The sequence below is a fragment of the Pholcus phalangioides genome, unplaced genomic scaffold (genome assembly GCF_987345545.1).
Source record: "Pholcus phalangioides strain wild (caught in Gottingen) unplaced genomic scaffold, Ppha-v1.0 ptg000004l_1, whole genome shotgun sequence".
Taxonomy (NCBI): Eukaryota; Metazoa; Arthropoda; class Arachnida; order Araneae; family Pholcidae; genus Pholcus; species Pholcus phalangioides.
Window position 1 is genome coordinate 23,835,546 of NW_028301597.1, and position 18,840 is coordinate 23,854,385.

At 37.5% G+C, this 18,840-nt stretch overlaps 1 protein-coding gene across 1 annotated transcript in view; it reads left to right on the top strand.

Annotated features, from left to right (window-relative positions):
- The first annotated feature begins 12,685 nt into the window (after nt 1–12,685).
- LOC149086943 (LIM/homeobox protein Lhx9-like) overlaps nt 12,686–18,840 on the top strand; it is a 69,123-nt gene continuing 62,968 nt past the window's right edge. The window contains exon 1 of the mRNA XM_089231151.1: nt 12,686–13,460. Within this exon, the coding sequence (XP_089087277.1) occupies nt 13,243–13,460 (218 nt within the window). The 5' untranslated portion in view covers nt 12,686–13,242. The remainder of the gene's footprint in view (nt 13,461–18,840) is intronic.

The window sequence follows — 18,840 nt, forward strand, 5'->3', positions numbered from 1 at the left end:
GGCCTAATTTATGGCCTACCACGTAGAATATTTTCAACTATTCTTTTTCTACTATTATTAATGATGACGACTCGCGCTTCTCTCTCATTCCTTCGTAGGATTCTTGGCAACGGCCTCTTGATCAAGAACAAAGTAGCCCATTGAGAGTAGGACACTTCCAAGTCCCTCTGCAGAAGGGAATTATTGTGCGCTTCTTCGCGCTCTCATCCATATAGTGTGCTGCGATGGACGTGTGAGGTGAAATAACTCATGTGTAATGCTTCGTGACGCAAATTTTTCAACTGACAGCTCCTTAAGGGACGACTCCATAATATGGCCTCCAACTCCTTAAAAAAAAATGGAAAAGAAAGGAGTTGAATTTTCTGTACGTCATTTCTCATTTCGGTCTTCCTTTTTTTTCTTCTGTTTTGTCGGTTTGAGTAGAAGAGTTTTTTGAGTTTTTCAAGTGTATGTGTGTGTCGCTTATGACTTTTGTGCTTTTCCTGCTTTCTTGGAAAACATTGCTGGGATACCCGGTCTCTCTCCGAAGATCAGATTTCAGTCCTTGCACATCTCCTTCGTATATTATAAGTGTTTCACATTTTCCATTTCTCTTTTTTAATGCCTTCTACTCTCCTTAAGTCTCATCTTCTTTATAAGACACAGCCAAAGAGAGATTCTCTTCTATCCAATTCTATTTAATGAATTCTTACAGGAAGCGTATGCCGTTTGTAACAAGTAATCTTTCAAGATCTGCACGTTTCTCAGTACCGACGTGTTGGTATCTTAACGTGTGAGACCGGACTCGACCGGGGAGACCAAGAATTATTGAAGATTCTCATTAATTCTGACAACAACATTCATTGGCTCTAAGATTATTTCCAGAAATTATTTTTGAACTATTTTTTTTTAATTAATTTCATTTTCTATTATATCTGTAATTATTTCTATTTCATACACCATTTGTGAATTCAACCGTACATCAATTCTCAATTTTTATCTTTTTTAAATTAGGCGATTCATTTCATAAATTATGCAATCATTTTTCTTTCACTAATTCTAAAACTATTTTTCTTTAATCAAGTAGAAAAATTATTTTTCTTTCATTGAGATGCCTGAAATTGGTTTCATTAATTCCAAAAGTACTTCTTTCACAAACTCAGATTTTTCACTCTCTTACGTATTCTGATTTTTTAAATTAATTTCGAAATTATTTCTTTAACTAATTTTAATTCTTAATTTACTCTAAAATAATTTCTTTAATTGTTTTTCAATTTGCACTAATTATTAAATTATTTCTTTAATTGCATTTCAATTTTCACTGATTATCAAACTATTTCGTTAATTGCTTTTAAATTTTCACTGATTATCAAATTATTTCTTTAATTGCTTTCCAATTTTCACAACTATTAAATTATTTCTTCGCTCTTGAAATTTTTCTTTCATTATTGAATTACTTCTTTCATAATAAATTTTTTCGTTCATTATTCTTGAATTATTTCTTTCATTATTCTTGAATTATTTCTTTCATTATTGAATTACTTCTTTCATAATAAATTGTTTCGTTCATTATTCTTGAATTATTTCTTTCATTATTCTTGAATTATTTCTTTCATTATTCTTGAATTTTTCACTTTCATTCTTAAATTTTTCACTTTCATTCTTAAATTTTTCACTTTCATTCTTAAATTTTTCACTTTCATTCTTAAATTTTTCACTTTCATTCTTAAATTTTTCACTTTCATTCTTAAATTTTTCACTTTCATTCTTAAATTTTTCACTTTCATTCTTAAATTTTTCACTTTCATTCTTAAATTTTTCACTTCCATTCTTGAGTTTTTCGCTTTCATTATTCTTAAAAAATTTTCTTTCATTATTCCATAATTATCTTTTTCATTGTTCTTAAATTATTTCTTATCAAATTACTTCTTTTATTATTTTCGAAATGAAAAAAAAAATTATGTGAAAGATTGAGTCATCTATGTGAGTCATGAATCACATAATGATATTTGAGTTGTCAATTATCAAGTCCCGACCCAAATCCTATCCCAACCAAAGTTTATTCTACTTATTGGAGAGCAGTCTGAGGAGCCTCCTGGATCCACAACGAATCTTGGTAAAACCTCAATAAAAATCCGACTAAAAATAAGTGCTAAGACATTTCGTTACCCCAAACAACTAATGGCGTCGTGACAAGTAAATTCTTAATTTTAAAGGTGATCCAATATTGTGTTGAAATATGTTACATATTTTATATAACATATGTTAACTTGTTTATATACATATATATATATACAGGCCGATTAAGTTCGAATTAAAGTTCCCGTACTCTGAGTAGTTTTTCTCAAACACTGCTTATCCGAATACAGCTAAATTTTCAGGATATTCTAATGAGACCACGGGAAAGAGCGATTAATGCAATAAAACAAAATACAGTCGAATCCCGTTATAACCAAGTCCAAGAGACCGTAGAAATCACTTCGTTATAACGAAATTTCATTATAAAAGAATTCCAGGTTATTTAAAAATGTCCCTATGTAAACCTATCCGGGGGATTAGAAACGTGTTCGTTAAAACGAGATTTTCGCTATAACAGTATTCGTTAAAACGGGATTCGACTGCAGATGAATTTCTGATCTCGAGGTGAAAAGTCGGTTCTTTTTTATTGCATTTCCTTTTTTTCCAAAGGTCCAGTTAGCGTATATACCAAGTTTCAATAGAATTCGTCCACCAGAACGGGCGCTACATTGGTCTGAACAGTGTCAGAATATTAAAACTACTCAGACCTATATAGCTCCCGTTCTGGCCAACGTATTCAATTGAAGCTTAGTATATACGCTATATGGACCATGGGAAAAAAGGAAATGCGATAAAAAAAACCGCCAACTTTTCACCTGGTGATCCAAAATCTTCATTGCATAAATCTCTCTCCTATGACCTCATTAAACTATCCTGAAAATTTGACTGTATTTGGATGAGTAATTTTTGAGGGAAAATACTCAGAATAACTTCAATCGTAATAACCCTGTACTTGCCCAGGTATTTCCCTGCTCATTATCACTGATACGTTTTTGCAATCTCAAAAAAAAAAAATATATATACACACACACACACACAGATTTGATCAATAGAAATGCATCGTTTTCGCAATTCGTAGTTCAAGCCAAAGTGTGTTGAAACGTCGAATAATTTAAGTTCTGGTGCGCATAAATTAAATACTTAAGCATTAAAATGTATTGGGATGAAAATCACAACTGAAGCCAAACGTCACGTCGTATAAATGAGAGACGCATAAACGGGATTCCACTGTAAAACAAACGTTAAAAAAAAAAATTGCACAATAGTCTTCAGATAGCAAAAGGCAAAAAAAAAAAATACCTTGTCAGAAAAAAAAAAAAAGACATCAATCTTTTTTTCATATTCACACGATGATGGATCACCAAGTACATACAGTCCAGTATAATGTATTCCCATGCACACAACAAAAACAATATTACAACATCTTTCCTAAAACAATTTTTGTTCTTTCTCCACACGACGGACAATGATGATGATATCGACGATATAATACCACACAAAAGCAGTTTTTTTTTTAAAAAAAAAAAGCCACATCAGGTATCAAAACACAGTTATCTCTCCCTCCGATCAGACACAAGCTGAATTTCTGATCATGGCCGCAGGTGAACGGGAAGTTAGCGGGAGAAAAGAAACAAAAAAGAAAGTATGTGTCCATCTTTTTTGGTGTTTCTTGTGTTGTGGCATAAGGGAAATATATTCCTATATAAAAAGAAAATGAAAGAAACAAAGTCTTGAAACAGAAGCTCTAAAAAAATGAAAGCATGGACGAGGAGGAGGAGGAACACCTGCGGCATCCAGGTATATCAGTTGGCGCCTCTGTCACGTTTCATGCAGCGCCTCACTGTTCTCTGGACGTGAACAGGGAGCAGCATATTTCAGTAAAAAAATATTATATTATACGTATGGTTAAAAACTGTCTCTCAGCAGCTGGCTGCGGCCAACAGGCCGTGAAAGCGCGCCGTGGTTTTATTGCGGTGAAGTCAACCAACCGTACGTAACTGAAACTGATACCCTGTGCATACCTAGTAGAGGAAAAAAGCACTCTTCTTTTTATGTGCCTACCATAAAAATGAAACTGATTCCTATGTTGTTTTTTTTTATTACGGCAATGTCGTTTCCTTTTACTTTATAAAAAAAATGTCTTGTGTACTTTTCCTTGTAGACTCGATTCGTTCACTCGATGTTCAATACCTTGTTTGTTTGGTTTTTTTTTGTAATTTTTGTTGTTGTTGTTGTTGTCAATGTGTGACATGAATCCGAAATTATTGAAACATGTTGTCGTGCACATTATCATGTTACACAAAAAAACTGCGCGTGTCATCTTATTGAATTATATACGTATAACTTCTTTTTTTTGAGAATTTTTCTAATCGGTAGAGCGTGTTTGATAAGATGGATTAGTCACATGATGATCTTAGGTGAGTTCTCGTAAATATTTTTCTACTTTGTGGGGAGAATATTCGTACGAAAATTATGTCCAGCATAAGATGATTTTTTTTAGAATATATTCTAATAAAATATCCCAGAACAGTACAACTTCGATTAACCGTCCGGACCAGGGCTGTAACGGATAACCGAATAGACGGATAACAGAAATATCTTAATACATTCAGCAGAATCAGAAATTGTGTAGTTAAAATTGGTTCTAAAAAAAAATTGGTTCTCAACCTTTGGAAGCCCGCGGCCGGTCAAGTATTTTTTTTGCGAACGGGCCCGGTCATAAACACGACTATGGGAAATAAATGGGGAAAAATCAAAAGATGAATCATTCACAGCCCGGTTTGACTGATGCCAGGGCCCGTACCGAGCCGCGGCCCGGCGGTCGAGAAACACTGATCTAAAAAACCGATATTATAAAAATACAGTAAACCCCTCCATTTTTTTTATCCCGCCGGTGATCGCAAAATAGAGGTTTTACTGAATTATTAGCAATATTTATTTGAAAGATCATAAAAAAAGTGATTACGCTTATAGTATATAAACTTTCAAAAATATGCACTTATTCTGAAAATTCGTCGACTTCATGCATTTATATGCATTATTGCTGAAAAATGAAAAAATATGCAAATATATATGCACATATGCATATAATCCGGGCTCTATAGTGATACTTTACCTTACACTACAAAAGCTTACCTGACTGAAGAAACGTCTTACCATAGGCAGGGGCCGTTCGGCAATGTTTGGTGAACAGGTTTGATTTGAATTAGCAGTCGCCAACCTTTTTAATCCTAATACTGCAGGTAATTAAATTCACTATTGTTAATCATACAGACCACCAAAGTAATATTTGTTTTAAAAAAAAATACAAATAATCTATAAAACAATTATTATAATAAGCTCCATTTTATTAATGCATATGAAATGCACGTATTAGAGATTGTTGTTTACAAATCATTATTGGCAATACGGAGATAAATCAGAATATCTTGAGAGATAATATGATAAACATTAAAAAAATTGCATATTCTCGTAACATCCAAATCGCTCAGCGTACCACACAAAAATATTTTAATACATAAATTTCCAACTGAGTTTCCATGAAACGTTTTTTAGGGTTTTCGTGGTACCAAAAGTTGAAAACGTTTTTATCGGCGGAGCAAATGAACACAATATCTACTGCATGCCCACCCCCCAGGCTGGGATCTTCTTCAGGCTCCTCAGTCAGACTTTTCATGGCCTTTAAATAAATTACGTTAATTTATAGCGTAAAAAAGCAAAAAGTGATGAGAATTGTTCCGGCCCCACGGCTAGTGCCCTGTCAGCCCCGCCCTTGTGGGGGCCATGATATACTGTATGTAATAAGAACATGAAAACGCTAAATTACGTGGAAGAAATGTTATCAACAAAAATGTTGGAAATATCTTTTCCAAGTGAACATCGTACATAAATCATCGGATCTGGATGACATAGTGCAGCGTTTCTCAACCTATGGTACGCGGATCATACAACAACAGGGCTCCGAGACTAGGATCTTTGTCAAGCTCCTGATCAGATTTTTCACCGAGGCCTAATAGTGAATTTGTAGTGTGAAAAGCAAAAAAAATTGATATGAATCGTTCCGGTCCCAGGGCTGCAGCACTGTTAGCCCTCACCCTTGTGACGCCCATGTCGGAAATGTCAGAAATTTTAATGGCCCTCAGAATTATTTCAGAAATTTTAATTGCCCTCAGAATTATTTCAGAAATTTTAGTGGGCTTTCGAATTATTTCAGAAATTTTAATGGCCCTCAGAATTATTTTAGAAATTTTAGTGGCTTTCGAATTATTTCAGAAATTTTAGTGGCCTTCAGAATTATTTTAGAAATTTTAATTGCCCTCAGAATTATTTCAGAAATTTTAATGGCCCTCAGAATTATTTTAGAAATTTTAGTGGGCTTTCGAATTATTTCAGAAATTTTAATGGCCCTCGGAATTATTTCAAAAATTTTAGTGGCCTTCAGAATTATTTTAGAAATTTTAATGGCCTTCAGAATTATTTTAGAAATTTTAATGGCCCTCAGAATTATTTTAGAAATCAGAATTATTTCAGAAACTTTAATTGCCCTCAGAATTATCTCAGAAATTTTAATTGCCCTCAGAATTATTTTAGAAATTTTAGTAGGCTTTCGAATTATTTCAGAAATTTTAATGGCCCTCGGAATTATTTCAGAAATTTTAGTGGCCCTCAGAATTATTTCAGAAATTTTAATGGCCCTCAGAATTATTTTAGAAATTTTAGTGGGCCTTCAGAATTATTTTAGAAATTTTAATGGCCCTCAGAATTATTTTAGAAATTTTAATGGCCCTCAGAATTATTTCAGAAACTTTAATTGCCCTCAGAATTATCTCAGAAACTTTAATTGCCCTCAGAATTATCTCAGAAATTTTAATTGCCCTCAGAATTATTTTATAAATTTTAGTGGGCTTTCGAATTATTTCAGAAATTTGAATGGCCCTCGGAATTATTTCAGAAATTTTAATTTCCCTCAGAATTATTTCAGAAATTTTAGTGACCCTCGGAATTATTTCAGAAATTTTAGTGGTCTTTGGGTACAGAAAAGTTGAGAAACGCTCTGACGTAGTAGATCATTTAATGAAAATATATTTAAGATAAAGTAATCAAATTAAAAATAGAAATTATTGAGTATTCACGGAAAATAAAATAAAAAATGAATCACGAAAAAAAAGATGAATATAGCTTCCAACGAAAAAAAAACACCATATTGAATTCCCATTGTCACGAAAATATTTCGCCAAAAATTCCAGTCGAATTCATATTCAAAGGTCCTCGAGGAATTTCCCACCTCCAACAGAGATTTAAAGAAAATCCCACACTCTCCCATGTATAAAAAAGACAAAACTTTCCCAAAGGGCAGCGAAGTGAAAAATATTTCCAACGGAATCAAGTGCCCTCTCGCACGCACAGCGAGTTCTTCCACACGCGGCCGCCTATGTAAAAATGAATAAGAAATTTTTTTCTCATTCTTCCCGTCTACCTGACTGTCTGGACGACGAACACCTGAACATCACACTGAGAAGAATGCGTGTTTGAACGCCTTTCGACCTACGGGTTGAACCAAATAAAAGATAAAAGAAAACGACTCCGTGTACAGCGTGTGGGAGAGAGGAAAAAAAGACCACATACGGTCCAACACAAGATTTTTATCGGGGCTTTTTTCCTCCCCCTCTCTCACAACTATTCCGCAACACCTTGTATGTACCTGAGGTTCACACATGTTCGAATTCTTTCTCTCTCTCTCTCTTCCCCCTCTCCAGCTCCGGAATATATTTCAAATAGAAATCTCTTAAATATCCCGTAGAGTGGCACCGCATGCTGTTAAAGTCGCTTGTGTGTGTGTGTAGGGGGTATACGTACTCCCGAAAAGCGTCGGAAATCGTATTTGTGTGTGTGTGTGTTTAATGCCGATTTCGTGGGAAGATGTTCTCCGTCCTCCCCATCCTTTGAAAATACAGAAGTTCCGTCGGTTCCACGTTTGTATGTTAATTCGACCTTTTAGTGAGGTGGGTTTTTCTTTGTAAAGAGCTTGATATCCATTAACGGGAATCATCGATTCTGTATAATACGTGATGCGTGTTTTCAATTTGATTACTATTAACATATATTAGCCAGCGGCTGTCCCTTTAATGTGCTCGAGAAAGAACTCGAGATCATGACGGCATTAGGGCCGCCCTTTTTGGAAAATGCGAATTCGTCTAGACTCTAGAGCAGTGGTTTCCAAACTTTTTGAAGCCCGACCTCCTCTTTGGACAAGAATTTTATCGGCGACCCGTCTCCAAATAACGTGACCATGTGTCCCGCTTTCCGGGAAGAATTGTTTGCAGACTTCTCTTTGTTATGAGATTTCAAACTCCCCAAACAGTGCCGTAACCAGCCATTCCTGTGTAAGAATTTGTATTTAGACACCATCTGGCCCATTCTTGGGCCCGTTTTCCAAGCGGGCCCTCTGTGGGTGCACCTGCCTAGTTACGGCACTGTACTCAAATGCCTTTTAATTTGAGTCCCGCGGACGGTGTCACCAACAGAGCCTCAAAGTTAGGACGAACTGCGTATCTTGCGCATCGTAATGGTGCAGAGTGGATAGCTTAGCAGTCAAACTCGGGGGTCGGCATTACTAAACACAAGACCCAGTGAAAAAATATTCTCGGGTTCCTTTTGTAGGAAGAATAATTTTAGTTTATATTTTTGAATATTCGTAACGTTTTCACGGTTGTGGCACAGCCAACCTTGCTTTATTATGCAGAACTATTTTTCGACTACAAAAGTATTTTCTATTATAGAGAGACGCGGGGTGTATTCACACCTCTTTATATTCACACGTTTTTAAAAGTTCATTTCAGGAATTCCAACCTGCAAAATTCGGCTTGAACTTATCTTTCCTGGAAATGGGCTTGCAAATTGAAGATATAATACAGTCAAATCCTTTGAAAACGAAATATGTTGGGTTTTTTGAGGATGTAGCAGCTGAGACAAATATGAAAGAAACTCATCAGATCTCAGTGATGAACAATGTTTGGTAACACATTGAAAATGCAATGAGAAATGTAATCGGAAAAAAAAAAGCGGTTCCAGTGAAACTAGAATTTTCTGCGGAATTCTCCGGCTTTGCTACTGAAGTTTTTATAAGGAGACGAAAAATGCTGCTTGTCAGCCGAATACAGAGGCTGTTTCATTAAAAGAGTTATCCTGAAGAGTCTTTATCATGCACGACTCTTCAGAAAAGAAAGCATCCGAACGCACTATAATCAATCAGAAGTAGTGAATACACACATACACACACAGGACAACTTATTAATTTAATGAATTCATATTACCTGAAAATTTACGGGATTTATTCATAAGTTTGAACAAATAGTTCATTCACAAAAAAGTTCCTTTAAATCCATCTGTAGAAAACCAGCCCCGGAGATGTAACTAGGATTTTTGCCGCCCGGGGCAAACATAATTTGGCCACCACTACAACTTTAAAATACGATAATAATTTTATAACGGTGTTCTTTGTTTCCACCTAAAATTGCCACCCGCCCCCAAAATTTTGCCATCCGGGGTAGTTGCCTTGCCCCCCCCCCCCCATCCCTATCTTTCCCATGTTACATTCAACTCGCTGCACGCGATTTCGTTTGCGTGACTATTTTGAGGAACCAATTAATCGCGTAAAGCGAGACTCCTGCATTGGTTATTGTACATGTAGAATTCGATAAATTTACATTATATGATGCATGTATTGTAAATAGCTGCTCAGCCGCTGTGAGTTGAGACACATTTTAGTTTTGACTTATTTTTACCCACGTTGCGAAAAATAGAAATAAATTTCTTATTCGGACGTTTTCATTTTGGACAATCTCTCGCGATCCCCCCCTCCCCGGTTCAAAAACGTGACTCCCACTTTGGGAACCACTGGTCTAGAACACAATTCCCCAAACTTTTTGTTTCATCACCTCTTCTTCAAATTGTTTTGTTTTCATCGCCCCCCAACTCAAGGTAATCCACAGGATCACACGTTATAGGACTACTAAACCCATAGCTTCTACCCCCACTCATCATTCCATCGATCCCCTCCCCCCCATAACGTGATGTTGACCACTTTGGGAAATACTGGTCTAGAAATCGTTTCCATCCTTCCTCCGATTTCGCTATCGGTCTCGCATCATCGGTAAGGATATTTTCCTATCTGTCAAGCCGGTTATTGTGCATTCGGTGATAACGGGCACTCACCATCACGGATAATTCAATTGAATTGGGTAAGCGGGTATAGAACAAGTGTATTACACAGCTGTTCAACCCTTTCTGCAACCCCTTAGACTGGGAAATTTGTACGTAGCCACTGACCCTTGCATCCGATTGACAAGACTTCAGGGGAGTGGGTAGTGCATTTGATCCACGTCCCTTCAAACGTATGTCAGAGTTGCCCATATGTGTGCTCTTTTTTTTTTTTTAATGATAGCTACAAACCTTGCTAGAGACGAGATCATGATATTGACTAGAAGGCCCTGGGCAAATCAGTCATGAATGGCTTCATTCCAAGACTACGTTCGAAGATGATTGGGTATTTAGTGGTTATATTTTCTCGAGATATTGTGTACCCAGCAAATATCCCAATGCGTTAATCAGGTCCAGCGCGTGACTTGAAAGCAGCTTGAACAAGGTAAACGCAGCATCTGGAAACATTTACGATGACACCTGAGCGCAAATATCCATGGCCCGAAGCATTATTCCAGCTGTCAGACCAGACAAGGCCCGGGTTCTGTCCCTTCCGAATCTGCGCGTTTTATCCTGCTGGGATCATTTGCAAAGAAAGAGCAGAGATGTGAACGGATGGTACATATATACTGCCATTCAGGAACTGATGAATCCAAGATGCTATTGAAAAAGTGAATGAAGCATTGATCATCCGGTGTTTTGTACACCAAGTTCATTATTGTTCCTTGTGATCAGTAGTCATTATACAAGCAATGCACACAACAAGGGTGCTCAACCTTTTAGAGAGTGCGGGCCACTTCATTTGTTTCGAAACGTGTCACTTGAATGATCCGAAATGCCCCTTCAGTGATCTGGGAATGTACTTTGGTTCACTTAAGTGATCTAGAGACGTACTGCGGGCAGCTTAAGTGATCTGAAAATGTTCCGCGGGCTCGTTTAAGTGATATGGGAATTTGCCGCTGGCAGATTAATTGATCTGGAAATGTGCTTTGGTTCACTTAATTGATCTGGAAATGTGCTTTGGTTCACTTAATTGATCTGGAAATGTGCTTTGGTTCACTTAATTGATTTGGCAATGTGTGCAGCTTAACGGATCTAGAAATGGGCCGCAGATAGCTTAAGTGATCTGTGAATATTCCACGGGCAGCTTAAGTGATATGGGAATTTCCCTCTGGCAGCTTAAGTTATCTGAAATGTTCCGGGAGTCCCTTGAATGATCTGGAAATGTGCTTTGGGTTGCTTTTGTGATCTGGAAAGGAAAATGGAAAAATCAACAATACTTATTGGAATAATTAAGAACGTTGGTTAAGAACGAAGAGTAGTTTTCTTGGAGTGTTTTCACACCATAGTCGATCCCGCTTATAACGTTCCCACGTAGAGCGTTTTCTCGCTTAGTACGAATCATTTTCGTGGATCTAACTATTACTAATTGGCTACTCATCGAGGTTTTCCGTTTATAGCGTTTTCCACTCAAAACGTTTATTCATGAATGTCTTTTTTGAAAAACGTTATAAGCGGGATCGACTGTATACCTGCATCACTGTCACAAAAGCACCGACATGAGGAAAACGTTGGAGGAGGGGGGGGGGGAGCGTTGAAAAGTTGTTGGTCGTCTCGTATATACGAGATTCAAGCACGTACGCAGGAGAGAGGAAGGTGCATTGCATTGTTTTTTTAGAAACTATTTGGAAAGAGGGGAGCTCAGCCCCAAGTGACATCAGTCCCTATCATAGGTTCCCCGGCGCCTATGAACTGTCACAAGATGTGCATCGCAGTCTGGTCATGATCGTGACTTACTGCGGGAGTCAGTCATACTGATGGGGGGTGGGGATCCAGCCTGGAGGCCCGGGCCGGGACGATTCTTATAATTTTTGTTTTTTTCACACTACCAGTTTACTAACGCCTCTCCCCGTGTGAAAAATCTGAACTGGGGACCCGCCAAAGATACCAGCCTAGGAGCCCCTACTGCAGGATGTGAGAGCCACAGCCACATGATCATCATCATATCAAATTAGCGCCAGTTATAAAAATCATCTCTCACACGCATGGAGAATATATCCCACTACTCCCAACACCCTCTGCTCACGCATTCTTAGTAAATGCATCTGGATTTGGGACGACATTCTGCTTGGAGGAATACGATAAACGGTTTAGCACCACGATTTACCACCACAGCAGTGAGTTCCATCACAACACACCACGCATCCACGTGATTCTTCTTTATCCACACATCTTTATAATTTTTTTTTTTTTAAATATTTTCATTTCTTTTCGCAATCTATCCCAACAGCCATTTCACGACAAGTCCCGCCTCCTACTATCCTACTGGATGCGTAGAACTCTTCTCCCATTGGATACGCCAGCTGGCGGGGGGCGTGGCGTTTTAACCCTGAGTGCCTCGGACGTTTTTCGAGGCGAAGCCCTTTTTACACACGCGCATTACGCAGACCTCACGAGTCCGAAACACAGACCGCAAAAACACGCGATTCGTCCGACGTCCTCCCCCCCTTGCTTCTTAAAGCTTTATATTTATATATCTACCCTTTTTTTTCTACTTTTTAAAGAATTTCTACCTTTTTTTTTTGTTGTGTTTTGTTTCTACCTTTGCATAACCGAAATCTTGAAACACACGAAACGAGGAATTCATCGTCGGTGATATTTTTCCGAAGACACCCGCAAAGTGGACATTTTTTTACTGGTTGTGGAGGAAACAGCTTCCGATCGGTGAGAATAATTATGATTGCGATCGCCGATCAATGACGGAGAAGGATTGATCGACTGATTGATCTCTCTAATTTGCCAGTTCATCGACGTAAAAGATCGATCGCTCGCATCACGCTGGTGCCATACAAGCGCCCTTCCTCATCAGAGCTGTGGTCAGGTTCTGATGAATTTTCGGATGACCAGTGCCAAGACCTGCTGCTGACCACAGAACAACAACACCAATTCATCGTGAGTATCAGCCGGGGTCAGTCTTCGTCCGATATGCCGGTCATATCGCCCGGTGATTACGAACCGTCTCCGGTGCCCAATTCGTGCGCGGGTTGCGGCACCAGAATAAGTGACAGGTACTACCTGCAGGCCGTGGACCGACTGTGGCACGTCTCGTGCTTGACGTGCTGCCAATGCAAAGTACAGCTGGACTCCGAGAAGACGTGCTTCGCCAAAGACGGTCAGATCTACTGCAGGGAGGATTACTACAGGTATGACTGTTTATTATGTTTAGTAGGTTCTTTTTAACGTCAAGGGATTTAGACTTGTTTTGTGTTTAATTAACGGTGTTTCAGTGGAAATATGAGACACCTGTTTCTACGAGTGTTGCAAACATAATTGCTGATGAAAGCGTCGAATGCAATGTTTTGCTTCTTAAAATTTTGAAATTAAAGTCCAACTTCATGGAATCATTCAGAAATGTTTTGGGTAGCGTCCATACACTTACGTGTTATTTATCCCAGTCATAAGTAAAATTCCATTGTTTCATGTTAACTATAGTGAAAGTTTATATTGCAAAGCTTGATTTTTTTTTAACATCGCATCCCTTTCAGGTTTAAAGCTCCCCAACTCAATCACTCCTTGATAAGCTTCTACTTTAGCAGTAGATCCTACATAGTCACCAAAATTTGTAAATATAGAATATTCTAAAATTTTCGAATTTTAAGCAGTTATTCTTAAAAGAAGCATAAAGATGAGCTAATTACAGTTTGAATAGTTGTGAAAAATAGTTTACAATCATTTCGATGTAGAATCTCAATAAACCAAACTTATATGACTATACAATGGCTATTGTATAACATCTTATCATTCCTCTTGTTAACTTTTCAGTACATTTGAAATTAATGTGCATGTTGTATATACTCTTTAATATAGTCAGAATATTCAGCAAACAATCAGAAATTGTTTCCACGTGTAATAATTAATTTCTAATAAACACAAAAGTTTTCTTCCGCCAAAATTTTCTCCGGATGTTACCCTCAAAAAAAATTATGCAATAGAAATGAACTGACCATACATCTCCAATTCAGAATACCGCATTCAATTGAATTTTGGATATTTATTTCCAGTAAAACCTGATTAGGTAAAGTAAATGCACACATCTACTTCACCTAAGTTGAAGTGTGCTACGTCTCTATCTAGTAGTAGATTACTATCCTCGGTAATCCCCCTGTCCCTGAAATGATGCAGTAAATAAGGACTATTGCTAAAATTGATGGAATGACTACTGTGTATAGTTAGGCTGGTGGACTGTGTTTAGTTGGCCGCAGTCAATTCATGTAATAGGCTATATTCGTTGTATAATACAATTTCGAAACGTTTTTCTCCCGTTCATTGGCGTACCTAGGGGGGGGGGGGTTCTAATCTGGGCCGAGATTATAGTGTTATTTTGCAGGAAAGAACGTAAAAACCCCTTTACTTGAGAAGAAAAAAAAATTGAAACCCCTCTTGAGAAAATTGTGCATGCTCCCGTTTATTTTCACTTCGTAAATGACCTGTGAAAAGGAAAAGAATGGTTTATTATATCATATAAATTTTTATTATAGAGGTGTTATATCATTTATTCAAACGCATGTGAAATCACAGAAGCTTTAATACGTTTATGTAATTTTTTTTTTAAATTGCAACTTTCATGAAATTTGCAATGTCTTAAAAGCTCTCTAGGTCTACGTATTTACTGTTGTAAATATATAAAATTTATAATTACCTGATAATACTATTTAATCGCTCAAATTTTTTTCTACTGGAAAAAACTTTCAATACTTGATATTCACGTAAATATAGGACGTATTGGGTCCCTGAATCTAGGGATTATTAAAATGAAGAGACCCATGAAAGATGGCCAAATAAATTGGTTCTCGGTTTTGTTCGTTCACTTTTCTTTTTGATAGTAAGAAAAGAAAAAGTCATTAACATGGTCCTTGCACAACATTTTCTTTCGCATCGCTTAACGACGACCTTTAACGACTGCAACTTTCAAGACATGCTCTAATAAGCAGCTGCAAGTGGATGAAAAACTTAGAGTTAACACTACACAACACGCATAATCAGCAATATTATTACCTAACTAAAAAATAGCCGGTAACTGCAGTTATGGTCACTAGTACCATTTTATTGCATTGACTTTGGCTGGGCTTCATTTCTGTACGAGCACGTGGGTAATTCACCCGCTGCCCCAAAATTTTGGGAATTTTTGCGATAAATATACAGCCAAACATATTTCACGCTTGTCATACAGGAACCACCCCCACCCCCCCCCCTTATGTTAAGGTCATCCCTGGGCTTTTGTGAGTATAGGCGTATGCAGAATTTTCTCAGGAGGGAGGGGGTTAAAGTTGTTTTTCTTCTCGGGGGGGGGGGGGGAGGGGTTACGTTTTTTGCTGCAAAATCGGCTAGATGGGGGGTTAGAACCCCAAACCCCCCTACCCCCTTTACGTACACCAATGTTTGTGAGTTGTGAGTGCAATAGTTTCGAAAAATAAGAAAAATGTTTATAAACTTATTTGGAAACAATATAAAGAAAAGACTACCTTAATTCATGGACAATAAAATTTATAAATGCAGTCGAATCCCGTTTTAACGAATACCATTATAGAGGGGGAAAAATCTCGTTTTAACGAACACTTTTCTAATCCCCAGGATAAGTTTACATATGAACAATGCGAAAACCTGGAATTCTTTTATAACGAAGTGATTTCTCCGGTCTCTTGGAGTACGTTATAACGGGATTCGACTGTATACATTTCACATATTCAGCTTCATTTATTTGCAAATAATTAATTATCAATTAAATTTCATTGTAATTTTTCCGCTATAATGCTTGTATAATGCAAAATGTTCCCGTATCATGACATCAACAGGTAGAAATATTCGAACTTAAAATATATCAGAAATAGACAGTCGAATAGATCTATTTAGATACGGGAATCGCTCTAAACTTGGTTTTGCCTGGCAAACAATAATTGTTCCTTTGCAACAATGCATATTCAGAATACAACAAGGCATTTACCCAGGTAATAGTTTTATAGATATAGGAACTGCACCCCCCTCCCGTACTTTTGCGTGCAGTAAACTATTGTTGCTTTGTGACAATGCATATTTGTAACAATACCTTCATCTGTCTATTGTTCGGACGACTGTGACTCAACATTCGAAGATTGTAAGCAATGTTGCATATCGTGTTTTCAATTTAAAAATTATTCGGATACAATCAGGGTCGCAACTTGAAATTTTCTGAGGGGAAACAAACGTTATATTTTGTCCCCCTCTCTCTTTATCTGTTTTCTGTTACTCCTAAATTTGATGCCCGGGCAGTTGCCCATTTTACCCCCCCCCCACCCCTTCCTTTCAGTTCCGGCCCTGCATGCAGTATATAATTAAACATCTATACATATTCAAAGATATTTTTCTTTTTTTGCATTTTATAATTCAAATACTAGGTAAACAATATTTAATTTTAAAGTTACAACAAACTTTTAATGCCAAAAAAAAATTCTTAATACAGTCGAATCTCGTTATAATGAACTAACTCCAAGAGACCGGACAAATCGCTTCGTTATAAAGGAATTCCAAGTTTTTGCACTGTTCCTATGTAAACATACCTGGGGGATTGGGAAAGTGTTCGTTAAAACGGGATTTTCGTTATAACGGTATTTGTTGAAACAGGATGATTCGACTGTACTTTTTTTTTTTATCAAAGTATTAGTTTTCTTTTTTGTATTAACGAAAAATTTCAATGACTTGGAATCCTATTGTGTGTGTGTGGGGCAGGGGGGGGGGCTAGTTTCCGATGGCTCACCCGTTAAGACACTAATGTGTTGCTCATAGGCAGGGCCCGAACTTTGGGGGGGGGGGGGGTGAATGACGCAACTGCTATGTTAGTTTATAAACATTATCGTGTATATATCGCATGTTTATTTATGACATTTTTATTTTTTAAGTATTTTATTGTCTTATTTACTACAGTCGAATCACGTTTTAACGAATACCGTTATAGGGAAAATATATCTCGTTTTAGCGAACACTTTTCTAATCCCCTTCGATACGTTTACATAGGAACAATGCTAAAACTTGAAATTCCATTAGAACGAAATTTCTTTATAACGAAGTGATTTCACCGGTCTCTTGAAGTTCGCTATAATGGGAATTCAACTGTATATTATTATTGTGTTGCATTATTGAGTGAAAGACGTTTTTGTCAGTCATTTTCATGTGAATGAATAATTGTGGAACGAATAATCCACGTTTCTATTATTTCCTATGAGGAAGTTCGATCCGAATAACGAGCAGACTGGCGTAACGAATTAAGCCCGTTAACCGAAGTTCCACAGTAATTGAAGTTTTACAGTGATGGGGGCAGTAGATAGAATCATGATTGTCTCTCCCTCACAAAAAATCTTAGCTATGGCCCCGCTCATAGGTGAAAGTCAAAAATGTGCCTATTTCAATCAAACGTCTGTTATCCGACTGCCAACGATATGGCATGGTAGGCCGAGAAACTTCCAAAAAGTGCTGTTAGTGCATATGATAGATAGTTCGTTAACGTTAGTGGGCTATTTAGTGCCACGTCTCGATGAGCAAGAAGCAAAGCCGCGCGCACAAGAAGCTCCTTATGCTAAACGCCGCTTGTGGATTTCTAGTCTCTCTCTCTGGATACAAAGGGCGCTTTATTTAATGCATTCATGCTTAACTACATAACAACTTAGCCTTCTTTATTTTTGCATGTTAGACGATACGCCGTTGCTGTTTGTTCCCGTAATTTATCAATTGTCCCTACAAATGACAGCTAATGACCACGTTGAGCATAAATGGGGGCCCATCAATCTTTTGTTTTATGATGGGGCTCATTGAGGAAAATGATGCCTTCACTCAATGGATCTCGTTCTATATCTTTTCTTTCATTTTCAACTCGAGAAATCTCAAGTGCGAGATAAAAAATTCGTCGGGAGGGGGGGGGGGGGAGACAACCTTTTTGAGATATATAATATCATTCTCTTGCCATCAGCATCAAGAGTCAGCTACTGACTTAGCGTCAAAGATGATTTTGGTATTTTGATGTCGAGATATCAAACCCGAGGTTGTTTTTACTTGTTACTTACTGCAATACTTATACCGGAAACTTAGCCATTGCGGTCATTTGACAATCTTAGGAAATTAATTGCAAATATTGATCACAGTCACAGATTTCGGAGGTTGAAACTGTGAAGTTAGAAGGAAGAAATGAGTACTCAAAATATATACATGATTATTATCTATGTCGTTTCTAATCTCGTTTAATATCGAGGACGAGCACCCGGTCTGAGAATACTGCGTATTGCCATGTGGTACAAAGGGTGCAGGCAATGAATTGTTTAAGGGTAAAATTGACGCATATTTTGCAAGAAAATCCAGCTCACTGTACATCCGAGAAACCCTCGGAAAGCCGCAACACACACGTGTGCAGGGCCAGGGCCGGAACTAGAGGGGGCAGGGGAGAAACTGCCCCGGGCGGGAAAATTTGGGGGCGGCAGTTTTACGGGAAGAACAAAGAACAACGTTACAAAATTATCGAATTTCGACGTTGTGGGGGGGGGGGGCAGCAAAATAATGTTT